The sequence below is a fragment of the Cariama cristata genome, unplaced genomic scaffold, assembly GCF_000690535.1.
Source record: "Cariama cristata isolate BGI_N322 unplaced genomic scaffold, ASM69053v1 scaffold3400, whole genome shotgun sequence".
Taxonomy (NCBI): Eukaryota; Metazoa; Chordata; class Aves; order Cariamiformes; family Cariamidae; genus Cariama; species Cariama cristata.
Genome location: NW_009593894.1, coordinates 1 through 11504, shown reverse-complemented (window position 1 = coordinate 11504; position 11504 = coordinate 1). Strand labels below are relative to the sequence as shown.

Below are 11504 nucleotides of genomic sequence, written 5' to 3'. Positions count from 1 at the left end.
CTGGGAAGGACTCAGGTTGGAGAAGTCCGTGGGGACTGTCTGCCATGGGAGGGAGCCCAGGCTGGAGCAGGGGAAGAGGGTGAGTGGCAGAGACAACACGTGATGAACTGACCCCAACCTCCATTCCCTGTCCTCCTGCATCACTCAGGGAGGAGGAGGTAGAGAAATCAGAAGTGAAGTTGAGCCCAGGAAGAAGGGAGGCATGGGAGAATGTGTTTTAAGATTTGGTTTTTCATTCTCATTGCCCTATTCTGATTTGATTGGTAATAAATTAATTTAATTTTCCCCAAGTTGAGTCTGTTTTGCCCATGATGGTAATTGCTGAGTGATCTCTCCCTGCCCTTATCTCGACCCACGAGCATTTTATTATATTTTTCTCCCCCTTGTCTGGCTGAGGAGGGGAGCGACAGAGCAGCTTTGGGGGGTACCTGGCCTCCAGCCAGGGTCAGCCCATCACAGGCAGGATGTGAATGGTTTTGCTAGGCCACAGTTGGGGTGTTTTGTGCCAAAAGCAGAGTATTGCAAAGGCTTAGAAAGACCCTGTGCCTGTCACCGCTCAGAGGTGTTGAGCAGGCAAATGCCACCCAGGTGATGTTTGCCAAGACTTTCTCTTTCAGAAGGGAGGCGATGCAAACCCTCCTGTTCCTTCTTGCCCCTACCATCGTCTGGAGAACAGGATGAGCAGGTCCAAGTGCTGCCTTAAGAAGTGCTTTCTGATTGCTGGATCTGAAAACCCAGAGGTGTAAATCCAGAAAGAATTGTTGATAATATTTTTCCATGGTGGTTATAAGAAGTGTTAAAGATTGCTATCACTGAGAGATATTAAAGAAACATAGCAACAGACACTTCCAGAAGAATATCTTGTGCATTCATTGGCACTTTGAGTAGAATTGGTTTTGCCATTTCTTGTGCTTGTGTTGGTCTTCTAGTCAGCAGTCAGAGGAGAGAAGGAATATTTTATGAAACACAACATGTAAATAACACTGTGGGGAGCTCACGGCAGGGCTAGAATATGAAACTGCTTTTTGGTGTTGTGGGGGTTTGTTCTTCCGACAGTGAGTCAGGCTATAAGCTATTCCTTATTGGTAGTGAGATGGTGAAGGTTGAACATCTGGATTTCAGCAGTTTATGGGCCTCCGGGGTGCTGAGGTGGCTGTGCCATGGGAATCGCTTCGTTGCAGACTGGGCAGAGCTATGGTGGTCTTGCAGGGGGGAGAGACTGTCTTCGAGTATTAACAAGACAGACTGAACAGGCCATGTTGGTTTTCCTGCACCTTCTGGCTGGTCTCATGGTGCGAGAGATGTGAAGATGCCCATTTAAAGGCGGTGGGACAGGAACGGTCTGTTAGAGTCAGAACTGAGAGGCGACTCCTCAGAATTTGCAGTACAGTCAAAATAGAGCCCAGCGTGGAGCTCGTACCGCTCATTGTACTAGGTAAAAACTTTGAACTGCTCTTGTGTATGCTACTGAGTGAAGAGAGAAGCAAAAACATGTTGGGGAGAGGGTGAGGCTATTCTAATGCTAAAGACTGCAGTGATTAATGAGAGAGAAATCAAAGGCTGAGAGATGCAGAGGCTTCTTTCTGCACTTGCATAGGGATGGTGCTTCTTGGTGGAATTTGGAGGTGGGAAGTGCCTTGAGAAGCTGTTTGGTTCAGGTGTGTCCTGTACTCTCTTCCAGATCGATCTGACATGTCTTTTGAGGAACTACTGCGGGTGCAGAGCGATACGAGAACGAGAGTGTCCAAGCAGGTGACCGGTGGGAAGAAAACTGCAGAATCTACCAAAGCTCCAATGAAGCAGCAACAAGGCAAAAAGGGGTAACGAGGTTCTTTTGCAATCGGAAAAACATGCATGTGTCCTCTCTGCACTCCAGAAGTTACGCTGGGAGCTCCTCACAGTGCTGCCATTGCCTTGGAGCTGGTGTAGGTCTCCTTTAATGTGCTATGCAAGAATGCCTTTTGCTATAGTGTTCCGTGTGGGAATGGTCTGTTGCTGTTTCAGAGCTCTTAATAAGCCACCTGTTACTGGATAGTTAAATTGGCACTCAATTCCTTTATATCCTCTATATTAAGGCACTTTTATCCCACGGCATGGTATGCTTCTCTTTTAAACTGTATGATAATGCTTTACTTGTGTCCCTTGGGCCCTGAAATAGTTAACCCTGCTGTTTTCTAAACTCCTTCCCAGTTTATCAGCATCCTCGGCCATCGGGAGCCAGGCAGGAGTTGCAGTGACAGCCAGTTGTTCCGGAATTTCATTCATCCTTCTGCTGTTGTCTCATCTGTGGCTTGTCTGTGTTGATTTTCCTTTTTTCCCCCCTCTCTGTGGTACTTATCGTCACAGCCTTTTTCCTGTATTCAACACAACAAAAAATACCGGCTCTCTTTACAATCCTCCACAGGCCCCCACTGGTAACAACTGTTACACCATTACCCTTTGTTTGCAGTAGTTCGCTGGTCTTCCGTACTCAGTCATATTTAAGTGATTTGAACAGGTTTCCTCTGGTATTCCATTGGCATTCCCTAACCTATTTCTGAATCTCTGCTGAATACATGTTTCTTCTGCCATAAACAGTTGATTAGAATAATGTTTCTGCTTTACCTTTTACTCAAGTGTCTGAGGGATTTTGTGTAGTGCAACATCTTCACACGGTGTCTCTATTTCTGCCACACAGTTTGCATAATTCTGGGTTTTATTTAATTCCCCTAATCCTTTAAGTGATGCATTGCTGTAAATCCCACATGCTGTTTCCCTCATGTTTTTGTTATGGAAGTGAGCTGCTTTAAAAAAAACCAAAACAAAACAAAAAACCCCACAACTTCTGGGAAATCCCCTGGAACTGAGCTGGCTTCAGCAATGCTGTTTAAAGCTGACCCAAGAGCATTGTACAGAGGTGCAGCCATATCAGCAGATATGAAAATACACTGAACACTGCCCTAAGCAGGTTTTGGAAAAAGGACTTACGCCTGCGGGGTTGTTTATGTTCCTGCCCTGGTGTTATGGTGGGTATAATGCCCACGTTGTGGATACTCTCAGCGGGTGGTTCACAGATTTTTTTCATGTTTCTCATAACTTACCTGATGAACTGACAAATTGCAGGACACAGCATCCAAGTAATATGATAATATAAGGAGAGTAATTCCCCATTCTCCCTCTTTCCACTGTGTCCCCCTCGTACACCTAAAGCTCTAAAGGCCTGGGTTGCAAGGAGAACTTCTTCACTTAATTGGCTGTCACCATGGTCCTGATTCACTGTGAAGTCTCTCTTGGGGATATATACCATAAGTTGTATGGTCCTTATTCCTGGGGGCTGACCTTTTCTTTACCTGTGGTATGGTATGTTTTCTCGCTGAGCCTGGCCTTTCTTTGTAACTACCAGGTCAGTGCAGAAATTCTCAACTTTGGTCTCACTTTTCAGTGTAAATATTAGTCAAGAGCAGACAAGTTGGTGGGCCAGGAATAAAAGAGGGTTCTTGCATGATGAATGCAAACATGGAGAGGAATAATTGAGTACGGTGCATTTACTGATGTGGATGGTGGGTTTTCACTTGATGCGGTGGGGCTGTATCAAGTTTTGCGTAGGATCATTTTAGCCAGGCATTTATAGATCATTTGGTTGTGTCTAGCCTTGTCTGGCCCTTGACCCAGTCACCTCTTTTTCTCTCTGTAGGTATCACGGTGAGGATTAAGTGGGAGAGTCTGCTGTTTTGGCACTGTGCCGTGATGTTCTCCCGAGGGTCTGGCTAACCTCCTGACATCTTAGCCTGGGCCTCATGCTGTCCTCTGCTCCTCTTAAGCATATTTGTCTTTTTTTCAGGCCACTGGAGATGTCTGCCAAGAAGCCTGTACCTTTTCTGCGACAAGTCGTCTCTGTTACAAAGAAGGTGGGTACTTCACCTCTCCAGCCCAGGAGGTGACTTCCCTTAGTGATGCTGACAGGGCACAGACACGGTAATGGGGCTGCTGAAGGTGACACAGGCTGGTTTTGGAGGACAGGGTGAGCGCCAAGTAGTGCTAGTGCTTCCCTGGGGAGAACAAGAGATTGGGTGCAGGCGTGGCTGCTCTCTGTGTAACTTGCTGCCCTGCATAGTGCACGACTTGAGGAGTAACTTGAAAGTTTGAGACCCAAGTGTTTCTCAAAGACGTAATGGCTGCCAGCAATGAGAATTGCACTGCAAGCTATGGTCCCTGTTCAGTACTAATCACATTGGAAGTCCCAATGTCCATCTAGTTTCTAATGTGAATATAACTTTGACTTTTCATTGCTAGATCATCTTAATATGTTAATTTCCACAGTTAGAGATCTCTTTTTGTTTTTCTTTTTGTATGACCTGACCCAGGTAACCTGAAAATCTAGATAGGTTTGAATTCCCACAGCCATCACCTTGACAACACGCATTCAGCCAGCTCTTGGTCTGGGAGTTGCAGGTGTATAGAGGCAGCACTCACACTGCTGTTCCTTGAATTGGCTTCTCCTCGGTGGTAGCCTTGTGTATGGAAATACCTGTTGCTTGGTAGACTCGATACAGGCATGACGACTTTGTGAGGGACTGCCACCTTGATTATTGGACTCGGTCTTTGCCAACTGCAGATGTTTTCAATGGTGGGTGCATAATATCGTTAGTAAAAAAAAAATAAAAAATGGCAGGGCCTGATCCGTGGAAGGAGAGTAAGCAGGCTATTAACAGCATAATCCTGGCCACAGCTTTTACCTTTGCCTTCCCTGCCTTCAGGTCCAGAGAGACCCTCGATTTGATGACCTGTCTGGAGAGTATAAACCTGAAATATTTATGAAGACGTACAGCTTCCTGGACAGCATCAAGAAGCAGGAGAAAGAGGTGATGCTGTGTGCTTGTCTTTGGCCAGAAGAACTTTGTTTGGCAGAGGCAGCTTCCGCAAAGGCTTTTTGCAGTGGAGGTGGCAGGCAGGCAGTCACGCAGCTTTCTGCTCTCTTCTTCAGATGGTTCAGAAGCAGCTGAAAAAATGCCGAAACGTGGAGCAGAAGGAGAAACTCCAGCAGCTCCTGAACCGTATGGTGAGTTCAGTGCAGCTCCTCTCCTGTGAGGCAGTGCACTAGAAGAGTGGATGTGTGAGCTGAGGTCTGCCTCGATGCTTGCTGACACAGGCCATCCTTTCTGTACAGACACAGCAAGAACAGGCACAGAAAAAACAGCAGAAATTGAGGGAGAGGGAGCTGTCTTTGAAGAGAAAACAGAGGGAATTGGCCAAGCAGGGAAAGAAACCCTTCTTCTTAAAGAAATGTAAGTAGTCAGTGTGAACACGCTGCAGGAAGACCTAGAGGGAGTACTGCTGACAGGACTCCAAGCACTAGAAGCAAGTTGTCCTTAATATTCCCCAGAGCTGTGGAGGGATTGTTCTAGTGCTAGTACTCCAGGGACAAGCCAGGCCTGGAGCCAGGGAGGGAGAGATGATTTGGGCTTCCGTTTAAAACCTTGTTCCCTTCTCCTCTCCAGCTGAGAAGCGGAAATTGGAGCTAGCCGAGAAGTATGCAGAGCTGAAGAGGAGTGGAAAGCTGGAAAGCTTCCTGAACAAGAAGAGGAAGAGGAATGCCATCAAAGACAAGCGCCGGCTGCCCTCACAGAAGAACTTGTGACTGCTGGACAGACATGCTGTTGTCTGGCACTGGGACTCACTCTGCCCTGGCCAGGCCTGGAAGATGGCCATCCCTCTTCCCAGTATCTGCCTTTCACTGTACAGTGGTGCTGTACGGCAGCAGAGCAGAGGCTGAACTGAAGGAAATAGTGCTTTTTGTAGCTAAAATGTCCTCTTCACTTTTGGTTTATACCATGCCTGGGTTGTGACAAGTTGGTCATGCCGATGCACATGGTGTTGACAGCTGTCTCTGGCTTTGCACCTGCTCATCTCTTCCTCTAAGCTAGGAGAGCACGAGCCCTACTCTGCATTGCTGGCTCTACTCCAGGTCTTACCAGACACCAGCTGAGGTGGGAAAGGCCCTCAGGTTGGGAGGGCTGTGGTACAGTGCCTGCTCAGAGCAGGGCTAGCACTTACTTCAGACAAGGTTGCCCAGGGCTTCCTCAGCTGGGTCTGGGAATGTCCAAGGACAGATGCCACCACCTCTGTTGGCCTCTGCTCCACTCCTTCAAGTTCTCAAGATGAAACTCTTTTCCCCCGTTACTCCAGGAAACCTGCCTGGTTTTAGTCCATAATTATTGTCTTGTTCTCTGTGAAGTACCTGGCTCTGTTTTCTCAGTAGCCTTGTCATAGGTCAGGGGGATGGGAGGGAAAGGTCTCCCCAAAGCCTTCTCTTTCTGAGGATGAATAAACCCTGTTCCCTCAGCCTTTCCTTGCAGTGCTCCAGCCTCTGACAACTTTCACATCCTAAACTGGAGTCAGCCCAGAAGACCCCTGTAGGATCATTTTATGTTAGCAATGAGCTGGAGGGTATTTTGAGAATGTAAAAAGATGTGGGAAAAATGCAGAGAGTTATACAAAGTAGCAAGCTTGTGGAACAAGAGATGGATACTTGTGGAACAGCAGATGGATACTAGGGGAACTGGAGATAGATAAAATTAAGAAATAAAATCATAGTAACAAGGCAAGACAAAGAGCTTGTGTCTGATTTACGTAGAAGTTGCACACAGCATAAGCACCTATTGAATCTTTTCTAAAAAGCATGACAGTCATGTGAACAGTACTTGTAACCAATCAGAGCTTGAGCAAGAGAGTGTATAGAGGTAGAAAACATCTGGTAGTGTAGCCTTCTGATTAATAAATGACTTCTCTGATCATCATATTGGTGTGCTGAGTCGTCCGTGCCTCGCATGAAAGGAGAACCCCACAGACCCCCACCTATTTTCTGGGTGCCCAGCCTGGATGATGCGGTATCTGGATGTCATGTCATGAATGCTGAGTAAAGGAGAGAGGATCCCACCCCTCTGCATGGGCCGCAGCCCCTGATGCGGCTGGCCTTCCTCACGGCTAAGGCATGCTGCTGACTGCGTGGGTACAGCTGCCCGGGATCTCTCCAATTGGGCTGCCTCTCTTCTTGGCTTCTCAAAGTGTGGTCTCTACAGGGCTATTGGAGCTTCTAGGAAACTGATCCTGTATGAAATAGAATACCTCAGTTTTCCTTTATTCCCAGTGTCGGTGCTGTTACAGTCAAAAGTGTTTGAACTTAGGGGATTTAATGCCTCTCTCCAACATTACTGTTTACCACCAGCTCTCTTATTTCTCCTCACTCCCGTATTGCCCCTCGTTCCCTGTGGCTGTGCTGACAAGGAGGTGATGTGGATGTGACCCAGCTGATCTCGTCTCACAGGTCAGAGCATGTGCTGGGAGAACACCTCAGCTCTGCAGGGCAGAGCGCTCGCTGGGCCTGTCCCTGCGTTGTGGGCAGCTGGTGCGTGGGGCCCGGGGAAAGGCCTTGCAATGAGCAAGAAGTGGAAGGATGAGCAACTCCATCCCGCCCACCTGAGGGTGTTGCTGAAGCATCTGCCTCTGCTGCAGCTCTTGTGGGTGATGCGAGTTCTGCTCTGGTGACAGGTTTTAGGGAAGGCGGTAGAAATGGGATGTGCCAGCTTGGCTAGAGACATGGAAATCCTCAGCTGCCTTTAACCTGCATGTGGCTTATTGCTTTGCACTGTGCCTGGCTGCTTCTTCCTCCTCTTCTTGCCTCGCAACGTAGGATGAAGAGCCTGCCGCATCCTTGTACCTTCAGAGGAGAGTTACCTCCAGAGTGGTGTGGCAGCACCAAAGCCCAAGGCTGTCCTCACCTCTTTGTGGCACTGGTCTGCTGGTTTATGGTCTCAATTTTTAATCCAAAGCTGAACAAACCCACACCTGTACTTTTAATGCAAGAAGGGAAGAGTGGGGTCTGGACAGGCTGAAGGTGGCTTACCCCTGTGTCGCTGCTGGCAGGGCCTTCCTGAATCCATGTGTCCCCATCCCCAGCTCCCAGTAGGTCCTGCCCAGCAGGAAGCAAACCTGGTGCACCCCCAAAGTGGTCCTGCTTTCTGCTCCTGCCTCTCTGGAGCCAAACGGTTCCCTCCTGCTGAGGCCGGCCAGCCTGCCTGCCTGCAAGGAGGACATCTTTGCTGGGATGTCATCTCCTTCCGTTCAGCACATTAGTGGTGGTGAGCAAGTCTACTGGCCTGTCTCTCCCTGACAGCTCTTGCGCCCAGTACCCTGCAGCCGGGGAAGCCCTGGGGCGTTGCCCAGCTCAGCCAGGGTTGTGGTGGCACTGGGCGTTGGAGCAGGCAGCAGCATGGCAACACCAGCTCCGACAGGAGGAGATGCCTCCGACATCTCCAGAGAGCTTTCTACTGCCAGGGGAGCTGCTCTTCCCTGTGGCCTCCCAGCTTCGAGGAGTCAGTTGGGTTATTTTCCTTCTCTTTCTAGTGCTGTCCCGGCAGTCTCCCTGCCAGACCTGCTCTGGTGTCCCTCCAGGTGGAGTGGGGACTTGCTATCGGTGTCCCATTGAGCATGGCTGACACCAGTTGGTGTAAACTCGTCACAAGGACCTGGCCTTTCCACTCCCAACTGCTGGCCAGGAGGAATCGCTTCAGACCCAGGTGCCTGGGATGCTCGACCCAGGCCTGGATGGTCACTGAGCGAGCCTCCCCACACACCCCAGCGGTGCTCTGCAGCTAGACATCCAGGCACACGAGGGACAGGCATCCACGGGAGCTAGGAGGAATCTGCCTGCTGGCAGGGACATGGACATGAGGAGGCTGCAGGGCTCAGGTCTTTTATTACAAAGAGGGAGATACAAAAAAGGACAGTCACCCCCTCTGGGCCCCACCCAGGCCTGCAGCTGGCTGAGAGGGGTGACAGGCATGGAGAGGACCAGACCTTGCTCCCCCAGCACAGGAACTGTGGCTGATGCAGCAAGGAGCAGGCTGCTGCCAAGCACCGAGCTGGAGCCAGCGCCGACCACAGCAGCAAAGCAGGTGACCAGCAGTGTTGCCGTGCAGCCCCTCTCGGCCTGAGCTGCATGGGGAGCACTGATGGGGGCAGTCCGGCCCCAGCCAGACATGGCACGTGGCAGGCAAACCTAGCCTCCTCCACTCTGCCGCCCGTCTCATTCGGTGGGGTGCTGAGGTCCCAAACTGCTCTGCGGCCTTACGGAGGCTGCTACGGGGGGGCCCTTGCCATGCGACCCTTGGGGACTGGAGCAGCTTCACCCAGGGAGGGAGGAAGCAGGGTCATTGCCCTCTGTCCAGGTGGGGAGCTCGGTGGTCCCCTCTCGGGTTGGCAGGTACAGCCAGGCTGTGGCTCCTGTTGGCTTGTCACGTGTTGTCCTGGGCCAGCTCCTCAGGGCAGGCAGGCTGGTCCCGGGACTTGTGCAGCCCTGGGGAGGGCTGGGCCTGGGTGCTGTGCTGCAGGGCCAGGTCCGGCCCTAGGGCCACGTGGTGCCGGTGCCGCTGGTACTGCACAAACGTACAGACCTTCAGCCAAATGGCCAGCATGTTCTTGCCCATGAAGATGCTGGAGACCCGGGCGTCCCTGAAGAAGACCATGTTGCTGCCTCGGATGAAGATGGTGGTGATGTTGACAGTGAGCATGCTCAGCATGGGATACAGCATCATCCGGTGCGGCATGATGCCAATCCCTTGCATGCTGATCTCACAGAGGGACACGCAAGGGAGGACCAGGAGCAAGATGTAGCAGTAGAAGAACATGATGCCCTCAGCCCAGAGCGGCAGCCCCTTCTTCTGGGGCTCCCACAGGTTGGCCTGGATGTCCAGCACGTCCAGCATGTCCACAATGACCCAGAAGAGGCGGTTGCGGAGATCTTCTTTCTTCTTGAATGTCCTGACATACTCCATGTGTTCCGTGGCCACCAACAACACATAGAGGGCTGGGATGCAGATGGAGAGCAGCAAGGTCAGCGCTTTGCGGGCTATAAGATCCAGGCTTTTCCGATCAGCTTTATAGTTCTGGTATACAAAGTAGACTTTGATCTCCAGAACAAAGACATACAGGAACCAGAGTATCATGGCGTAGCCCCGCTTTGCTGTCTTTACCTCTGCCCCGACCCAGATGGCCACGTAGCGGAGCACCAGCAGGAAGCACACATCACCCACTGCCACCATAACACAGATGCCCAGCTTCCTGGAGCCCTGGCTCTGCTCCACCAGGTAGGCATCCATGAGGACAAGGCTGGTCATGATAAGCACAGTAGAGAGGCACACGTGGGGCTTGCTGACAGGCGGTGGGGGAACCATCCTGTACAGGGGAACAGGCAGGGCCATCAGAGAGTTGCTGGCATTGCTCATCCCCACCCTTGGGTTCCCTTCTGCCTTCACCCTTCTCCCCAACAACTGTGGATGGTTGAAAGAAGGGGCGGGGGGGGGTCACAGACTCTTCTCCTATCCTATGTGCCTGGATTGTTCCAAACCTGCAGGCTCCTAGCCAAAGTGCTCCCGAGACTCCTGGCCAGGCCATCCTGGTGGCATATGCTGGCTGAAACCCAGTTCCTAGGCCACCCATGGGGATGCGGTGCAGCAGGCTGGACAGCCTTCAAGCACTTGGCGTGCTTCTGCCTCTTCCTGTAGCTCATCACGCTGGTTAGTCTCTGCCACTGTGAAGGGTACCTGCCTTATTTTCCATGGGATTTCCCAGCCAGTGGCACTGGTTATACTCTCCCCCTCAAGGCACACAAGACCATATCTATGCTTTTAAGTCAAGCAGGTCCTTAACTGCTATGAATGAGGACCACCCTCTTTTTAGTCTCCTTAATTTTCATGCATAGCATGAGGCAAAGGATTATTTTTAGCCTTGTCTATCCTGTGGGGTGGGAGGGAAGAAATTGGCCCAACATCCTTCAGTTTCCTTCAGCCTCACGCACCCCAAGAGGTCTACCTACAGCTGTTTGCCTGTGCCCGCCCTGCTCCAGCACCACAAACTGAAAGTAAGGAAAAGCAGCACCAGCCCGCAGCTCCAGGATACAGGGAGCTCTGCAACAGGCCCTCAATTTCAGCCGGATGCTCAGCTTTCCCAGGCTGGGGCAGAGCAAAGCGCAGTCTCCAAAAGGCATCCTTGGATGGCATCGGGGATGTCAGGCTCCCTACCCGTGGCCAAGCGCAGCTGCAGGCAGCTGCTGCCAGACATGGAGGGAGGACGGAGCCGGGGCCTCGCTGAGCACAGCTCGGCAGCTGCTCTGGAGTGGAGCCAGCCCCCCTGGCTGAAATGGAGGACGAAGCTGTCCTGCTGACTGCATGGCATGGTGCTGCACGATGGCCGCCCGCACAGAGCCCGCTCACCCACACCTGGGCCATGCGGGCAGCGTGCGGGTGGCACTTGACCGCGGAGCGCTTGACCGCTTGGGAGCAGGACGGAGGCGACGCGGTTCATGGTCATCCCTACACACCGATGACACTGCTGGCACAGGACCCTGGGCACAAGCTACCTGAACCCTTGCTTTTTTTTTGGCCGAGGGAGCAGGGGTCCTCCGCAGCCGTGCATCCCCGGGCCCAGCAGCATGCTGGCACGCTGAGGGAGGCAGCGAAGACACAGGT

General features: G+C 51.5%; 2 protein-coding genes across 2 annotated transcripts; one reads left to right on the top strand and one right to left on the bottom strand.

The window, feature by feature from the left end:
* Positions 1-1692: 1692 nt before the first annotated feature.
* Positions 1693-5778, top strand: RRP36 (ribosomal RNA processing 36 homolog (S. cerevisiae)). Its single transcript, XM_009695858.1, has 6 exons — positions 1693-1820; positions 3821-3887; positions 4737-4841; positions 4964-5038; positions 5147-5264; positions 5478-5778. The coding sequence occupies exons 1-6, from the start codon at positions 1693-1695 to the stop codon at positions 5615-5617; spliced, it is 633 nt and encodes a 210-aa protein (XP_009694160.1). The 3' UTR covers positions 5618-5778.
* A 3494-nt stretch (positions 5779-9272) lies between these two features.
* On the bottom strand, positions 9273-10211 carry LOC104158248 (transmembrane protein 121-like). Its single transcript, XM_009695847.1, has one exon. It carries the CDS (start codon positions 10209-10211, stop codon positions 9273-9275), a length of 939 nt encoding a protein of 312 aa, XP_009694149.1.
* Between the last annotated feature and the right edge of the window lie 1293 nt (positions 10212-11504).